Consider the following 19,020-nt stretch of genomic DNA (forward strand, 5'->3'; position numbering starts at 1 on the left):
GGCCCCGCCCCCTCAGGTGTCTAACTCACAGCTGTGGTTAATTGATTGTTAATTAGCTTGTGTGACCCATTAAACGTTTATCTTTCAACATATTTCCAGAGCTTTTAAAACGAATCTGTGTCGTAGGCCATGACTTACTGCTGCCTCACAAGCAGCAAAGCAGTGAGCCTTTGTCGGGGCTTACATGAAGCTGACGGCCAGTTGAAGATGCTTGAAGATCTTTCACCAACTAACCTTCATGTCATTTTGTTGAGGAGCAGGTGGAGGGAGCTACATGAATGCAAGAAATACTGTAAGTCAAGTCTAACCTCTATCTTTTTATAGCCTCACTATTACCTGTAGCGGAACCTTTTCATCAGACCTCAGGGTAAATAACGTCAGTGTTTCGGGGCTTGTGAGACAAGGTCAGACTGAAGTCCGCTTCTGGTTGAGCAGTTCAGGAGAAACTTATAATAACTTATAATAATGAGCGACCAGTTCTCCGTTTGAGCTCCGCTAATTGTTGTGAAATTGTGTTGGACATTACAGTGAAAGCCACTTTCAAAAATTGAGAATACCTTATTTTACTTAAGACAGCAACAAAGGGCAATTTCATTACTTTTTTTTTTTTTTTCCATCTAGACATTGGTCTAAATCAAAAACCGCGACACTTGATTTGTGAACAATGGACTAGATTATCCCAGACAAACTCAGGACTCTTTGAAATACAATTTCAAATTTGTGAAAATGCAACAAAAATAAAACAAAAAAATTTTTTTTAGGGTCCTAACCCGGAAGTTGACCAGCCACCCCACCAAAAACATTAGCTTTCTCTAGGCCTCCTTAAATACAAAAAAGTGCCTATGCCAGGAAACTCTACTTAAATGTCAGAACATCATTGATTCTGACCCCTTACTTATTTCAATTTAATTATTGTAATGGCTCAGCTTTCTGTATTTGTGTATTCCTTTCATGTTGTCTTATTTCAATATTTTACTCCTGTTTACTTTAATTTTGTGGTTAGGAAAGGAGTACTTACTGTCCATATGCTCCTGCACACAGTCCAGGTACCCAGTGACAGACTCGGCTCAGCATCCCCATGACAAAACTGAGCCTTCTCCGTGTTTCACAGTTGGGATGGTTTTCCCTCCTTTAAAGCTTCATTTGTTCTCCTGTGGACATGGAGCTGATGTGACTTACTGAAAAGCTCTAATTTTGTTTCATTCTCCCAGAAGCGTTGTGGCCTTGTCAACAGAGGTAAGCTTGTATCTGTTTTGAAGCCACACTCTCCCCTGGACCTTAAACCTTGATAGTAAGAGCAGCTGTGGTCATAGGAAGATTAAGCTACTGGGAGATGGTTTTGTAGCCTTCTCTTTGCTTTCGCTTGTTGATGTTGAGTTTGGTGGACACAGTGATAATGAACAGCACATTGAGGCAAGAGTTCAGTTCTTTTAACAGCTTCTTTGTTTTATTCTATGGCGAGGTGGTGAGGTGTACGGGTATCAACACCTTTAGCCACATCTGTACACCCAGGAAGGTACACCTAGCTGAAACCAATGCACTGAAGTGTTTCTAATGTCATGTACCATCATTGATGGACAAAATATTAGAAACACCGTAGTAGTGGTAGTATTATTAGAAAGAAAAAAAAAAAATCACCATTTTGATCTAATTTTTCTCAAACACCAAATATAAAACTATCTTTGTATTACTGCAAAAAAAAAATGAAATAAAAATGCATCCTCAGACATTTGTAAATGTAATACAATTTATTAAGTATCTTTTTTTTAATAAATTTTTAATTGGACATTTTCTCCAGCTTTTTACAGAATACAGTTAGCTCTAGATGCAGCCCACCATTTACAGGCTATTTACAACTTAAACTTTCTCCATAGGGAAAATACAGAAGTATATTGTTGCTTCTTCAAGTATCCAAATCCCTGTTAATTTTTAAACATTTTGTTTTGCTACAATATGATTTCAAAATGCATTTGTTCAGATTTGCATAAAATCTGAAGGTGACAGAAAGGTTTCTTTATCTTTGTACTCACAGAGCTTTGTTGCAAGAAGCCATTGCTGTAATCACATTGCATCAGAACAAAATACAAAAAAATTACAGGGTGAATACTTTCCAAAGTGGCCGAATGTGATATCAACATGGGAAGAGGTCTGTGTAGTCATTACCCCGATGTACAGCACTGTACATGGTCCCAGGAAAAAAAGCTATATTATAAAATTTACACTGAACAGAAGACGTTATTCTCCAGATAAAACAAGTAACAGTAAATCTTAAAATACAAAATCAGTCTTAAATGTTACACTTTACATACACATGATACTTTAATAAAGTAATTCAATTTTTATAAAAAGAAAAAAAAAGAGAAAAAAAAGGAGGGGGCTAAACTTCTGGTGTGTGTGCTACTGTGTCCTTTCACAGATCAATACATTCAGACTAAATTAGGAGAGCACAGCATGTTGCTGTTCTAGCAAGTGCTATGCTAAACTGTAGGTGTGCTGCTCGCTGAGACTAATAGAAATTAATTTTCACAGTGATAGCTTTGAAAAAGGATGGTCTTGAAAAAACACACACTGATTGGATTTATGTCAGCTGCTGAAATCACTTTGTACCGATCCCAACCCAAAGTTATGGATGATAGAGCTTCAACTGTGTGCCAAAAAAATCTTACATTCAACTGCAAATTTAAGTCCTGCACAACAGACAGCACTGTTACAAATCCTCACTTTCAAAATAATCACTACATCAACACAGCCATGGCATGCATTCACAGCATGCAAACACACGTCCTACTACCATTTGCCCTATAAGACAGCATAGAAATACACTTTACTATATATTATTGACCTTTTTTTTTTTTTTTTTTTTTTTAGGTTTTCACAATCAAAATCCCTAAGCCCTCATCTCAGACTGAGGTTTTACCTCCAACACGTTAAATTTTCCGAACACACCACTGTCTGTTGTGACATTTACATGAGGGGGTCACGTAGATGTAGAAACTGTGATCCTATTTGGCAAAAATGTCTTTAAAATATTAGCAGCTGAAACCATGACTTTATCCTAAAACACTAACTTGTACTTGTGCTCAGTCTATAGTCGCTAGTATGTTTGAAGGACAAGTAACAGAGATAAGTAACAGTTGTCCTTTAATTTCAGCATTAAAAACCAAACCCATTTACTTTAAGCGCCATTGTTTTGACTGACAACCATTAGCATTATATGATATTGGAAGGTATTTTTCTTTCATTGTCAGAGGGATAGCAGTATTACAATAAACCCAAACAGCCAGCAGGTGGAGCTATTACTGCAGGTGTTATCACTGTGGACTGCCGCTCCTGTGCAGGAGGTCTGGTTCCGGCCATGATTTAGCTCCAGCCCTGCAGCATCTGCCTCTGCTAGAGAGGAGGAGCTTCACTAAATCACATTCCCAATGTGCTGGTTATGGCAGTGCTCTGATCTTACACTGTCACAGCTCTCAAAACCCAATGCAGCCTCTCCAGTACGTGATCTGCTATGGTTAATCCACAGCAGTCAAAAGAGATAAGATGGAGTCTGGCCAACAACACCCACATAAACACCGTCACAGGATGCGGTCATGGACACTGTAGTGGCAGTAAAACATTTCCCTATATAAAGCTGTTTTTGCAGAACTCGTGAAAATGACTACTGCTCCTTCATCTGCAATAACAAATGCCAAGTGAAGGTCTAAAAACTGCAGATCTGCCCACTGTGCATTGCCACACACTCAACGTGACTATCAACCACATGTAACCTGGCATATCCTAATTTCAGGATCAAGATTTCAGGACACCACGGTAGTACTGACAGAGGTTTGCAGTTTGTTTTAGGAATGTTCCCAGTTACTTTTCAACAGCAATAATGCTTAATGTACTGTAATGTACTCTGTGGAGCAGTGAAGTGCACGGCAGCTCTCCTGCCCTCAAAGTGGGCTTGTTGACGGGCTGGTCTGAGGCCTGCGATTCTCCCCTGTTATGGGGCGTCTGCCTGCAGCCTGATGGTCCTGTTGGCAATGTTCAGGCCAGCTTCAGAGTGCTGATGGGGAAGGAGGGCATAGTCACCATTGTCACAGGGTTGAGCACTGTCTGACCCACCAGTTGTGGGTGGTGGGCCACCATTTGGGTGCTCACTGCTGTCTGCTTGCCAATGATGGTGGCAGTTGGCTGGCTAGGCGCAGTGCCGTTCACCTGGGGGTGGGCGTGGTTTAGTGTGTGAGTGATGTGACCGACTACAGCTGGCTGTGTGACGGCCACTGGTTGGGGATAGAGGGTAGGTAGATGCTGGCTCAAGTGTGCCACGGGGTGCACAGTAATGTGGCCAATGGGCTGGTGCCCAGGGGCCAACTGGACAGAGCTGGTGGTAGTGGAAGGAGCCAGGTGAGTGATGTGTTTGGGACCCCCTCCTTGGATAACATGGTTGACCGCTTGAATGACTGAGGGATGGGACACTGAAGCATGGGCGATAACTGTGGGGTGAAGGCTGGGTGTGGTTACCATCTGTGTCTGGGTGGGGATAAAGGGCTGAGGGGGAGTTGTGGGAGTGCTGGATGTTGTAGCTGTGAGTGTAGGTGGAGCTGCAGGCTTTGACACTGGCTGTTGAGGCGTCAGTGGCAGCAGCTGAGGCTGGTGCAGACGAGCTTTGTGCTGGATGGAGATGTGTTGGGTGATGAAGGAGGTAGTGGTGGTGGCGGGTGTCAGGGTTGGGGTCTGAGTGGGTGTTGTTGAAGTCTTGTGCAGCTCAGGTTTCATGGTTTGAGGCACAGTGGGTAAGGCAGTCTGTGCTCTTGGTGCAGTCTCCTCATCTAGATCATTGTCCATAATGTCTTCACCTTCTGCAACATCAACAGAGGAATTAACTCAGTATTAGATTTTTTTTTTTTTTTTTTTTAAAAGAAAAAAGGGTTTTGCCGACGCAGTCGATGGTCGACATTGAGCCAGTCAAAACTATTACAAATATACACAGGATTAGCATTACTTTAAATACATTCTTAATATTTTCACAGGGGCAGGACTGCAGAAGCCCCTCCCTTACTGTCAGCCTACCTGAGGCAGTGGAGGTTGAGGCCTGGTCCTCTTCAGGCTGCACTGTCTGTCGGAGGACACGGTCGATCTCAATCACATCCATCCACTGGCTCAGCTCGTTCTTCAGCTCTGCTAATCGCTGCTGCGTGGCTATCTTCTCTCTGGCCAGTCGCTCCATGTCGTGCTCATACTCCTTCTCTTTCCGCTTCAATGTCTGAAAGGAGAAAGTAGATGTTTAAACACTTAAGTTATTGTTTAGTAACTTCATCATACTGTGAGCTGCCACTAGTAAATGTACACAGAGTTAATGGTTTATTAGGTTCACATGTACAGTGTAATGCAATAATCCAATTCAACAGCCCCACAATAACTCATGTCTTTGTGAAGCTGTGCTTTTTGTGTCACCATCAGAGATGACTGAATTCAATAGTAATGTTTAATGGCCTTAGTTGGTGGTTTTGCATTTGACTGCAATATGTTTATGTTCCCCTTGTGAAGTATGTAAATGCATTTCCACAAATTACTAGAGGCACCTTTGAATATAATGGATTGACTATGACCTCAACTTGGCATACATCACCACAAACTACTGCCTCCAAAATGACCATAAAACTAAAGCAACACCTCGCAGACTATTTCAGCAAAAACTGACTTTAATTGTTAGGGTTTCTACACAAGTAAAACTAGTAATAAAACTACCACTGCCATGTTGTGAGCAGCAAAACAGCTTTGTGATCCAGATCTTCTTATTGTACTGTCCTCTAAGGGTCATTTGGGTTATTTAACAATAACATGACTTATAGGGCATCACTGTACAAAATGGCCTCATTACCCTCACATAGACAATTAAACATTGAGCTTCAGTCAGTCACAAAAGGAAGAGTGGGGTAGTTTCAATAATTCATCCATAAATCATGTTAATTCACCGTGGTTCTGGTGTTTTTTTTTACAGTTCCACATCAAGAAGGACTTCCAATAAACCTCAGAAAATGCCTGCATAACACCCATGCTGTCTGTGCAGCTAATTAATCAGGAACATGTCCAACAAGTAACGATTTAAAAATAAACCTCAGACCAATGTCTGTGTGCAGTGAGCAAAACAGCGATACAGAAGCACGAGGGAAAGAGGGAAGGGGAAAGGAGGAGGGGGAGGGAGGAGATGAGTATGGAAAGTAAGAGGTGCTTCCAGGCAGTGGCTCTGTGTGACCCAATTTCCCTTAAGTCGTCAGCTGACACAAGGCAAAAGCAAACAAACTGAGCTGGACTTCCCTGTACAAGGCAGAAGGAGAAAAAGTTGAATGTATGAAAACTTCAACAAAAGTCAAGAATTATGTATACAGACCTACACTTCTTTCTAAATGGCTGAGGGAATACCAACAGGATAGAGTTATGTTGTTAGGCATGACTGCTTTGAAATCAAACACCTCATATAATTTATTAATTGGCAACTTCAGCTTGGTCAAACTATCCAGCAGGCTCTCTGGCGTTGAGGCTCAGGGAAATGACACTGTGAAATGTGTGACCAGCAACCCGATGACTCAGCATCATAAAGCCCTGAAGCCTGGACTTCCTGTTTGTGTTCATGCTACCATGTGTGTGAGTGGTGTCTGTGTGTTTAAGTGTGAGTGAGATTTCTGTTAGCATGGTCTGTGCCTGCATCTACAGTACAATATACATGTACCTAAATGGCAAAGGGGGACAAAAGGTGGGCCTTGTGTGATTCAGCACCTGTCTGTAGTCCTTAACCAGGATTAGAAATGCATGGGCCAAGCAGTTTGTGTTTGGGCTGGGTCCCTCTGGGGGTGTTCACACACAAATACAAACTCAGAAAGTCCTGTTCACATTAATTTGGCAGAGGAGTAGAGGAAAGACATGACAAAAAGAACACAATCATCACAATTAAATCCACATAAACAAGTTGTTAAACCTATTTATCAAGATGAGGAACAGTACCCGAAAGGCAGGCAGAAATATCTTAGCACCCCTTGACCAACACACACATCGATGCCAATATATGTGTAACAAGCTAATATCAACCCAGCAGATTTATCCATTTTGTTCTACTTTAGATGTTTATTTCCAATATATCAAAATGTCTATTACTCAGTTTTTTAATTGTCTTTTTTACCATTGTACTCCAATGCTGTAGATATGCACGGAGTTGTAGAGCTTGATGAGCAGACAAAATCATATATTCCACTCATTAATGAACGTGTTCCTGACCATGCACTTAAACATCTGCACACAGATGTGTAACGTGGAACCAGCTGTCAACAGTTTGTCAAGAGCTGGGAATATCTGCATTTCTGTCTGAACATATTAACAACGTCCTTGGTCTCAACACATGATGTACTGAAATGCCCCCATCTTTGGTTGTCATGGAAACTGCTGAAAACCTCTTAAGGTTTCCTCGGTAACCTAAAAGACCATGCACACCTTCATGTGCCAAAGGTGCTATGTAATTTTCCCTGACAACATGTCAACATGTAAAGATTTATTTTAACGCTCAATCTGGGTGTTATTATAAACATGCATGAAGAATATTTTTATATATAATCAACTACTAAGCACTTATCTCAAAAGAATTGTAAGTAGGGCAGAGTGAGATGGTATACAGAGTGTAAAAAATGTGTGACACGTGGACCAGAAAGGACTGGCCTCCTTTTTACCCTCATGTATTAGCAGGCAGTGGCACCACAACTGTGCATGCCACAAACTATGACTCATGGAGAGAGAAAAGGAAAGAGGGGAGAAATGCTCCACAAACACCAAGACCCACTGAATTCTCCCTGTTACAGTGCTGACGGTGAACAGAGCAAACACCAAGCTTGTCTCTTTAGAAACAGCGTCTGAGATTACCCATGTACACCTGATAAAATCTGTAGCAGATGGATCCCACATGACTTCATCACCCTGTTAATCATGTCACCAGGTTGGTAGGACAAAATGTGCCAAGTACCTTTGTTTCCTTGCACATGTCCGCTCCCCTGAGCCTCTGAACTTCCTCCTTCCACAGAGACAAGGCACCACCTCGGCCTTGTTTGTGTGTGAAAATCTAGATCAGTACAGGGATAGGCTGCATTATGTGGAAGTGTGCATGTGTGCATGCTTGTATGTGTGTGTGTGTGTGTGTGTGTGTGTGTAAGGTAAACACTGCTCGAGCACTGTCACAAGCAATGCGAGTGCCGAGCACATGGCCCCACAGAAAACAGGAGAGGGAGGGAGGGTGGGTGATAGCAGGGGATTGAAAGGGAGCAATACAAGCTGTACTTACTGACTCACTTTTGCAGCAGTCAGGGACAGAAGGCACTAGACTGGGTTTTCTTAAAGGGCCAGCAGCTCAGGAGGCCACGTTGCGGACATGCTGCTCAAGCTGGCTGACTGATCAGGCTTCTGCACAGAGGTCTTGTGACAGTGTGGTAACCATAAACCCTTGTCTTACTGTGCCTTCAAGCTGGAACAGAGAACTTCACGTGGTATCTGACTCCAACAATAAAAGGCTTGTCTGTGGAATAAATACCTACTTTTGCGAGTTATACCTTGTGTGCAAGCTTGTGCTGCTCATAACTGGCCTAATTACCTCATCTTGGCTAAGAACTAACTCGTCAATAGTGCAGACCATATAGTCAAAGAATACTGATCAAAATAAAGTCAATGAATCTGACCACAATTAATATAGCCATGTTGTTGTACTCATGTAGGTGTTCATGTTGTGAAAAACAACTGAGCAGGAAACAATTTTTTTTCTTCTTTCCACTGAAAATCATTTATCTAGAGAAAGATACTATAGATACTTGCATACAACAGGAAATGTACTCCAATGTCAATTGGTTGGTTCAACTACAGTCTTGACTCAAAATCCAGAAAAAAAAAAACTTGAAATATTAAAGATAAGTGAGCTTGACTGCCAAGGAAGACTGATTACTGTTAATGTTCAAGGCTTACGGAATATGAAAATGTCAAAGCAATAACTGCAACTATGTTTTTAGGCTAAGCTTCAAAGGAAATATGCTATTATGTGCACAATGAAATGCCATTCACCAATATTGCTTGAAATTTTAAAATAGACAGCCCCTCTTTTTAAATTATCTGCCGTCATTTTCCCCACCAGATGGCACAACATGCTTCAGACTGGCATTTTAGAAAAGCGGTGGAGGAACAAGTTCAGTCAGCTTTCAGGGGGAAGTGAAGCGCGAGCGTAAACCGAGCCTTGTGTTTACCACTCCATGTTCCCTCCCTGCTGCTGGCAGCTAAGCCTGGTGGTACGGCGAGTCCTGCCTGTTGCAGTGCTGGGCGGGGGCCCAGCACGGGGGGGTGACGTCACGCGGCTCAGGCTAGCCATGTGCTTGCTGCTCATGTGGCCTTAAAAGCTCAGAGAGGCAGGAGGGAGGGAGGATGGGATGGAGGGGGAGTAGACAGGAGGAGCTTTAATGTATTAGGACTTATTTTACAGCTTCGGCTTTCGCTGTGCCCCTACAGGCTCAAGGGAGCAACTTTAATACATTTAAAGTAAAAACCCAAACCCATGTATAGCTCTGTAAGTGTAAAAACTAAGACACAACCGAGAGGCAAAAGAATCTGTACGCATGCAAGGTTTCTGGTCCTAGTTAGTTGCTGAGTCATTTGCACTTGAAATGAAATTAGGAACTAGAACTTGACCTGTATAGCAGTTGACTAAGATAGTCACTTTCTGTGGAAAACTGATGAAATTCAGCCACACCACTGTGCTCCAAATTAAGACTCGAGACAACAATCAAAATCAAATGAAATGTGATGCTGAGCCTAAAGCCTCTTATTTGAACCTCTCCTCAGCCCGGTGTTGTTGTGTGCAGGCTGCTTTTCTGCTGCCATCCCAGAGGAGGGCGAGGACAGGGGCGGGGAGGGAGGAGGCAGCGTTCTGGGAGAGCAGTGTATGCAAGCAAGACACGCGTCAGTACCACCCATGTCAAGATGACAGTGTGTGCACGTGTTTTGTTTTTTTTTTTTTTTTGTTGTTTTGGGTTTTTTTTTGGCTTCGTATCACAGAAAGTTCCCTTCCCCTTTTACTCCAACCCTCCAAAAAAATATGAGTGAAAAAAGCCACTTTGTGACAAAGCAGCACATACCAGTAAAATTAAAAAAGCAACTAAACTGTTATGACTTACAATAGATAAAAAGCTGGAAAGTCTCGGCTCTGATTAAGGAGCTCAGATTTTGTCAGCATGTATCAACTAACATATGTGGAAGACACAGTAGTTAATGTGTCCTCCACATATGTCTTCTGCAGAAAAGGGTATCAGTTGTGATTTTTTTTTTTTTTTTTTTGATTTAAATATATCCCTTGTCCAGCTCAGCTGTTATGGCAGGAGAAAAGGGTGGCAGGTCAGTCTGCCAGTCGAACACAACACCCTGAATGCAGTGTTGCTTAATCACACAGAGAGGGGGCAGAGGGAGGGAGATTGGGTGACGAGCTCTGCACCCACGCTGTCCTAGTTTTCCCTCAGTATCCATGCGCAGAGAGCAATAACCAGACTGCTGCTTCTGAGAGCATCAAATAAGCAGTACACTGTTCTCCGCAAAATTTACATATGTAAATATGCACCGCAGTTATATAACAATATGGGATATGAACAACTACAGGGTCAAATCTTCTCATACAAGTTTTTTTAAAAGCCATTACCAAGCAGGGCTATCAGTGTACACACCTGATATCACTACTTAAGTAATAAAGTTATGTACAACCACATAAAATAACCAAATAAGTTATTTTTTAATTACTGTGTAGACCTAACATCAAACACTAATCGTAACTAGACAGATACAAATACAATAAAAACTGCTCTACTAGTTTATATGCAATTATAATAAGCACTGTGCATCTGGATCATGTAATTCTAATAACTGCAGCACAAATACACACAAACTTATGGCAGCCATTCTTAAACTGTAACACCCGATGCCATCTTGGGCCCAGGGGTGAGCTTGTGTCTCAGATTTAAAACTGCCACTCTATAGGATCTATCTATAGGAAAACAAAAAAAATGACCCACAGTAAACTCTGACATGCTCAGCAGCACAGTCACAGTCTGAAAGAGTTAAACTAGGCCAGTGGTGGACCCTTGCACCAGCTGTTTACAACCAGGATACTCTCACACTAAGTGCCTGACTGAAAAGACACGGTGAGTCATTTGTGGACTTGGCAGACATTCCCAGTAGGAGTCACTTTAAAATGATCCATACGAGGAAATGTTTGCTCAATAAAGAAGATTCTTACGACAGACACAGGCATCGACAAAAGGCACAGGAAATGCTAGAAAAAGCAGAGTGGGACTAAAATCAATAAGAAGCCCGAGCAGAAAAGGAGATAGGAGCGCAAATGGCGAAAGTCTAAACTGGAAGTGAACCTCCAGTGGTACAAATGTGTACTGAATTACAAACGCACTCTGTCCACTGCTAGAGCAGCAACAATAAACACAATCCTAGATTTATTTTTAACACTGTAGTGAAAAACAGCTCTTAGCTGACTTAAGTCTTACTTATCTGAAAGAACACAGTGTATTTCCTAGGCGGGATGTCAAGAGAACTGATATTTCAGTACCAAGTCAATGCCAATTTAAAAAAAAAGTCTCCAAGAGCACCTCAAAGACAGGCATCTAGATCTGTACACAGAATTCAGGGTGAGGCAGTTTCAGTTGTTAATTTTATATTAGCAACACATCGTCATTAAGTTCATGTCCTGAATTTCTTGTATCTTTGCCAAAGATACAACAAAAACTATATATTAGCAAAATAGACTTTTACAGACATTAAGCCGCATCTGTCCAAAATCAGACCTCATACACCAGCAGCTTACCTGAATGTATCTCAGCGCACTTCTCAGCACACTCAGGTTCGAGGTTTTCTTCTCATCAATGTTAGGGATGTTTTTTTTCAGTGTCTCAAAGCACTCCTTCAGGTGTGCTCGTCTGACAAACACAAGATACAGAGAACGGACTTGAGACAGCAGAAATGGTAGCGCCACACAAGGCGTTATTTATTTACAGATGATTACACTAAAAAAGATCAATCGCTGCATTTGAATTAACTGTTAGAAAAACAAATAAAGGCCATGGATTCCATAGATTCAGAGTAATCTATGGAAAAAAGCCATTGGGGAAAAAAACAGTATCATTTAAATATAACAATATAAATAACCTCAGTTATCTCTCTCTCTCTTTAAGGAGGCCCTGTGGTAGACAGGTTAAACCCACCTGTGTTTCTCAAGCTTGTTATGCACTTCTCTTGTGCCTGCCCTGTAAGAGCACAGATGAGAGCACAGTAAGAATTTGGTGTCCAAAAGGGCAACGTGACAAGAATAATCAAAATCAACCGAAGAAGAGTTTCTTGCTTTATTTCTAGCAGAGAGTAGTGTCAATATTCAGTCAGAGATGTCCAAATTAAAGCAGAATTCATAATCAAGGCTGAATAATGATACTCTGACATGCTTTAATAAGGAGGGTCTTGGTTTAGTGCCTAAAGAAATTATTTGATTCATAATTTTAGTCTTTTAGCATTGAAATACCAATAATGTAGCAGCTACACAAATGCTAAAGTTTGCTTGTTCTTTCAGGTGTTTAAAAAGACATTTTAAAGACAGATATATAATGACAAAATAGGGCAATTAAAACAAATGCTTAGCTGCAGCCCTATTTTGGTTGTAATGTAAACAAGTTAATAGGTTTAGGCTTACCCTCCAGGCCTCTTCTTGTTGTCCAGCTGGCGGCCGTCATCAGGAGGACTCCCCCGGCTGTTGGGGCCGTTCTGTAGAGGAGGCTGCTGGAGCACAGGCCCCGACTGTGGGAGTAAGGCATGCTGCTGTGGTGGTGACACGATGGAGCCGGGATAGCGTTGGACCAGCTGCTGCTGAAGTTTAGTGTTGTTAGTTTGGGTGATGAGCTGTGGGTGGATGTGGTTCTGTATCAGCTGCTTGTGGTTGGCGGTCAGAACAGAGGTCAGGTGGTCAGGTTTGGGCTGTGGAGAGCGTGACAGAGCAGCGGCACTCAGCTCCTGGGGAGAGTGGGGGTCACTCCTGTGTGAGGTCAGTGGAGGAGCAGCTGGAGGGGAGAGTGTGGCAACAGGAAGAGTGGGTGATCCTGTAGGGTTGGGGGTGACCACAGGGATGGGGATGACAGTAATGGGCATGGAGGAGGGAGGCAGAGAGGGTGGTATGGGGGCCAGGCGGCACTCAGTGTGGAGCTCCTCTGCTTTAGAAACATGGTTGATGTGGATTGTTGAGTTATAGTTCAAGTCCAAGTGCCTCTGCCCTGTCACCTGCTCCAGATGAAGCTTTTCCTTTAGTTCATCCTCTGTGGAAAAAACAGGACATGTTAACAGAACACATACTACAGTCTCTTGTGCACACTTCAGCTACTATCAGTCACTGATATATGAATATCATGCAGGAGAGTATGTGAAAGGAAATAAACCAAGCCTGTTTTTTCCCCTGACATAAAACGACAACCAAAAAATGCTAATACTCCACAAACCAAGGCCTGCTAGCTGCCACTGATTCACCTATCAGAGTAAAGTAGTGTAACAGAGTAAAGTGCTCAAGATTGGCAGCCACAGGCATCTCCACACATGGCAGCAACAGAAAATTTTGAATTTCAAAACCCAAAGCTCATGTGATGAGGTACATGTTGCTGAAATATAATCCCAGTCACAGTCCACTGACCAAGTTATGTTAGGGAGGTGGGTGCAAGTCTGCTCGACATCTCTAACAAAACCTCACACTGAGGGAGCCCAAGCACCAACACGTGTCTCACATTTACTTTAGTAAAAGGTGTTCATCAGCATGTTACCTATGTGTTACTGGAGATCACTTCTGAATCTATACCAGTTAGTAAACCCTGATGAACGACTGTAATGGGACTTGCCTGGATGCGAAACAGGCTCAGTAAAAGTGACGAGCTCAGCAATTTGTGCGTTACAACATTTGGCATTAAAAACGAGGAGTTGCTTGTAGTACTATCCATTCACTTTCAAGACAACCCCTTATAATGTATGGCTGCGGGAGAAAGGGGCTGTCTTGTTGCTATGGTAGCTGTGATGTTCACCATTAGAGATGTCAGACACTAGTAGCCGTCATTAACATCATTATGATGAAAACCAGGGTCACTGCAGCATTACACACAGGGTCTCTTCACTGCAGAGACACTGGCAGTGAATCTGTACTTAACACATCAGAAAGTTTGTTACAAGCCACCGAAAATCTCTGAGATTATAATGAATAGAAACTTGTAAATTGAAATAAAAAAACCACTAACTTCTCCAAAAAAAAAAAAAAAAAAACAAGACACAATGAAAAATATCATGACTGTAAAGATAAATGACACAGGATAACCATTCCCCACAGACACTGTATCATCAGTCTCCTTCATAATAATGAGCACCTCTCTAAAACAACTGTAAAGACTCTCAGCCATCCAGGTCGTGGTTATCCAAGTAGGGTTGAATATAGAGCAGCAGGACTTGGTTGTAGACATTTCCTCTCTCATTGAAAGAGGCTTCTTCACATCAGAACTGTCTCTACAACAACTGTATCGTAGGATCTACAACCAAGTTGCCTCTGATTTAACCCTTCTTGGATACCTCTCAATAGCAAACATAGACTGAACAATATAACGTTCATGAGGGTAGGATTTACTGCAGGACAGTTTATTAGGTGTGTGATGACAGATGTCTGCCTTTGTAATCAATTATTTGAATTTAAAGCAGGTTCAATATTTTTGTCTTGAACATGACACAAATTGCTTTGCATAAATCAGTGCTTCATATTAGTCATTTGGGTTGAACATTTTGTAAAGATAAACTTGTGTAAGGTATAGTTACTCCCCCACAGATTGTATTTGTCTAAAAGTTAAAGAGTTTAAAGTTCAGGAACATAATAGCCATGCTTACACACACACACACACACACACACACACACACACACACACACACACAAACACAGCTATCAGACTGAAAAATCCAGTATGTCTCTTTTTGCTGTGTATATATGTAATTTTACACTGAGAAACCTTTTCTTCTAAATAAAAACAGAAAAAAAAGAAAAAGGAAATACAAAAAATACAAAAGAACAAGATGTACTAGTTAGCGTGCTAGTCAGATTTCATAAGATGTTTCGTGCCTTGCTATAAGAGACTGATAAGTTAGTACTGTGGTGCTGACACTAGACTGAGATGTACTTTACTGAGAGCGAACCTGTGAAACGCCTACAAAAACAAGAGGGTTTTCTATAGACATTATATAACTGCAGCAGCACATAGAGAAACACTGGCCTACTTTCCTCCACACAGTGACCTGCTCTACAGTAGCAGAGAGGGTGGAGGAGGGGGGAGGACTTTGCTCCACCAGTGCAGCAAGGCGGGAGGAGCCGGGAGAGGGAAAAAAGCAGGAGTTCTCACTCTGGCCTTGTTCTGAATATCACAAACAAACTAAATTTCCCACAAATTGGTGGGGAAATTGCTATTCTGACTGTTAAAACATAAGACGAGCTTTACAGATAGAGAAACAATGCTGGTGCCACATTTGGCTCAAGCCTGAACAATACAGGAAATTCATTATAATGTACAAGGTGATATTTTTTACAGCAACACGACCTCATCTTGTCATTAACATGGAGGAAGAGCAGTTCCCTAAATTCTGTGTGGAGTTCAAGTCTTTTACAAAAGTGCTTAAGACCGTTTAACTTGGAAAAAAAAAATCAATTGTAGTCATATCTGCAGTGTCAAAAGAATCTCAATGGTCCAGGTAAAGCATTTACAGCTTCAGTGCCTTGTAATAGGCAAGAATATTGTAATCTTGCATTAGCCTCTACTGGCAATGTTGCTGCTTTTATTTAAATCTGAGCTGCAGACAAAGTGTTACAAAAATATTATGAGGGCCAAAGTAGGCAGATGGGTCCTTTTCAAACATGACAGCAACATATGATATTGACAAAACATGTACTGACTACAGTCCATGTCTGAAAAAGGCCTATTGGCAGGATGAAGGATATGTTCCACTGCCACAGATATGTTTGATAAAACACAGTTTTCTTTGTATTTAGCTTGTTTTTGCAAAGTAATGGATACGTTTTCTAATGCTCATTCCCTCTAACCCTAATGTCTGAATATGTGTATTTGTGAGGCTAATAGTCATGCATATGATAATTTTGGTGGGTGCAATATAGAAGAATAGAGTTTGCTGTAATATCACATAACTCTTTCCTCTATTGTGACATTGAATTGCTTGAGCAGGAGGGTCATATTCTGCCCCTGCACACCCTCTGTAATAGCTCCTAATGTTAGTCTACTATCCAAACACCATGTGCATATAGTTGCAAATTATTCACCACGAGTTTGGGAAACCATTAGGAAAAGCATACTGTGACAACCCCACCTCCCACCAGGTGAGCCACCGCGATGTCCCAAGACAGACCATCTTCGTTATTTTGTCTCTCAGACAAAGCGCAGCCTCAATTTGGGATCCACAATAGTTTAGCCTTAATTTACTTCCAACTCCAGAACATAAAGGGGGTTTTATTAGAGGTAGGTCTTTATGTCTAACTCCCTCTTTTGGATATGTAGAAATGGTCATAGAGGTTAGTACAAAGCCTCGTTACTGTCTCCCTCCCTCTCTCCTGTTCTTTCTGCTCAGTTTTACTTCTTCCTCTGCCCCCTTTAGTAATTATAATATATAGTTTATTTGCAGGCTTCCCTGCAGTTCCTAAACGTCCAGGAAATCAGAGCGGCTCGGTAGACTGCCCATAACAAGAGGTGCCCTAAGCCCTAAGTCCCCGGTCAGCATCCATATATATGGTTCAGCCATGCACTAGGTTTACACCCAGTTTGTTTGAGAAAAAGTCTCGAAATGTAGCATCAAAGTTGGCATCACTGCAGGCTGTAAACCAACGTAATAGAACCTGGTGGACCCAGAAACCAGTGGAGGAAATATCAGTCAGTCAGTCAGGGACATTCAAGTTTATAAGGCTGGTCCCTGCTGCTGCGCTCCAGCCAGAAACACTTGTGAGTGTACTACTGATGCATACTACACACTACAACTTTCTATTGTTGCAATACTGTACAGCAAAAATATAACAAAAATATATTTACATTAAGCTTAATTTTTTCCAATTTATTCCAGGTAACAATATAAAAAGGTGCATGTAAATCACAAGAAACATGACAATCAATGATTTGTTCATGATTCTGATAATCTAAGGAAACAATAACAGTATTTCCATTAAACCATAAATGATGCCACTGCTGCTCGAGTGTGGACAACCTGTCAATTAAATGATGTCTTGTAGTGCAACATAAAGCACACATTTATGTTTAAGTCTTCCGTCTTCGCCAAATGAGTTTTACAGTACATTTAAACTGCTATTAGCATTTATTAGCCAACAGGAAAATGACATGGATGCAGCCCTAAAACAACCAGTTTTATAAATCTGTTTTATTCTTAAAAGAAATAAAGGCCTGACTGTCCTCACTGTTGGTGAAGCTAAGTCCCTGAGCCGCAGCTCCTCCTCTGGTTCGTGGATCATCTTGTTTTCAGTAGTTTCTCTCACACAGACCACATTTGTGCACAGTAGCAAGTCATCTTCTTCATAAACAATCTTTGGGAGGGGTTGCCCAGCACGCACGTGGTGAAAGGGGCGGGGCCTCCCCCCTCCTAAACTGTCCACACGCAGGGGCGTGGTCTAGGGGGCGTGGTCTGGAGTACACGTCATCGACAGACATTCAAAGCTATCCAAGAGCGTCTGAAAGGCCAAGGAGTTTGTTTGTTTATTTATTTATATATTTATTTTGTTAGAGGAGACGCAGAGGAGCAGGCTGAAGCATGCAGGTGTGCGCTGGGGGAAACCACAGACATCTTTAAGAAGCGGGAAACCTGAAAGACCGAGTCACTTGATCCCCGGCGGACGATGTCAGGTCATTATGTAAAACAAGCTCGGCACCCCGATGCGCCACCGCCCTTTGCCCCCCGTGTTGTGGTTTATTGGGTTTAAATGTTCCGCAGACGGTCATAAACACAGACGGTCTGTGCAGCAGCCTCAGTGCAGCAGCTCCCACACTGCAGCAGGACATGTTTGTTTCACCGCTGTGAGGGAAACCCGAGATTTAACCTCAGGCCGAGTCAACGCAACTCTGCAGCGCCGACCGTGAATCTGGAAGTAAAACTAACAGCAGTTGTGGTCATGTTTTTAATTGGAAAAGCATCAACCCGGCGATGTTCACACAGAAATTAGTTCCTGATAAATGGTAAAACGATAAATAATGTGTCTTTGGATCAGAAAACATCATCGATATCTTCCAGCCACCACCGTGGGAAAATATTAACTATACTTCATTATAATAAAATACCTACTTACCACGTGTTTTCTGTTGTTGCTGGGCTTGCAATTCCAGAAACTTGGCCGCTTCCAGGAGCGTCTCGATGCTCATTTCTGTCCGGTCGGGAACAAAGCGGCGTCTCGGAGCGAAATGCGGTGCGCGCCCGGGCAGCACAGGGAGAGGCCCCCAGTCTGAAGCTGGAAAAAAGGGTAACCGGACACCCCCTCAATAGAAACTCTACGTAGAGGAGTTACAAACAAGATGGCGCTCAAAGTAGTAGGAACAAATAAGGTTTGTGAATCACGCACCGTTTGCAGCCGCCCACAGACGACACGCACCCTCCCTCCCGCAAAACCCGGAGCGGGGCCCGGATGGGATTCACCCGGATTCACCCGGTCCTGAGCGGGAGGCAGAGCCCGGCACTAACGGGGGGGGGGTGGGCATGGGAGGAAAAAGGGTGTTTTAGAGTCGCCTGGTCGCTGTTAGTCCATCAGAAAGTGTCTCAGGTTAATAAACCTACAACAGCACAGTGACTATTAACAGTCGCTGTTTCACTCCGGTGGTTTATTCCTGAAATTTCAAGCTTCACAGTGAAAAAAACAAAAACAACTTGTTGGCCTGTGACTGATCACATGTGACACCGTTGTCT

General features: G+C 42.3%; 1 protein-coding gene and 1 long non-coding RNA gene across 3 annotated transcripts in view; one reads left to right on the forward strand and one right to left on the reverse strand.

The window, feature by feature from the left end:
• The window catches only part of LOC139632358 (uncharacterized), a 20,739-nt gene continuing 1,719 nt past the window's right edge, over window positions 1–19,020 (forward strand). The window contains exon 1 of the long non-coding RNA XR_011693545.1: window positions 1–292. This is a non-coding gene — a long non-coding RNA (uncharacterized lncRNA). The remainder of the gene's footprint in view (window positions 293–19,020) is intronic.
• mnta (MAX network transcriptional repressor a) lies at window positions 2,295–18,969 on the reverse strand. 2 transcript variants are annotated; one of them, XM_071497252.1, is made up of 6 exons: window positions 18,410–18,968; window positions 12,743–13,358; window positions 12,264–12,305; window positions 11,867–11,978; window positions 5,056–5,248; window positions 2,295–4,844 (listed from the first exon to the last, which is right to left on the reverse strand). In XM_071497252.1, exons 1-6 carry the CDS (start codon window positions 18,480–18,482, stop codon window positions 4,030–4,032), a joined length of 1,851 nt encoding a protein of 616 aa, XP_071353353.1. In that variant the 5' UTR covers window positions 18,483–18,968; the 3' UTR covers window positions 2,295–4,029. The 2 variants fall into 2 exon arrangements, with proteins under 2 accessions (XP_071353353.1, XP_071353354.1); XM_071497253.1 differs by lacking the exon at window positions 12,264–12,305 and having other exon boundaries at window positions 18,410–18,969.

The sequence above is a fragment of the Trachinotus anak genome, unplaced genomic scaffold, assembly GCF_046630095.1.
Source record: "Trachinotus anak isolate AG129_WGS33_773 ecotype Australia unplaced genomic scaffold, CSIRO_AGI_Tana_v1 ptg000014l, whole genome shotgun sequence".
Taxonomy (NCBI): domain Eukaryota; kingdom Metazoa; phylum Chordata; class Actinopteri; order Carangiformes; family Carangidae; genus Trachinotus; species Trachinotus anak.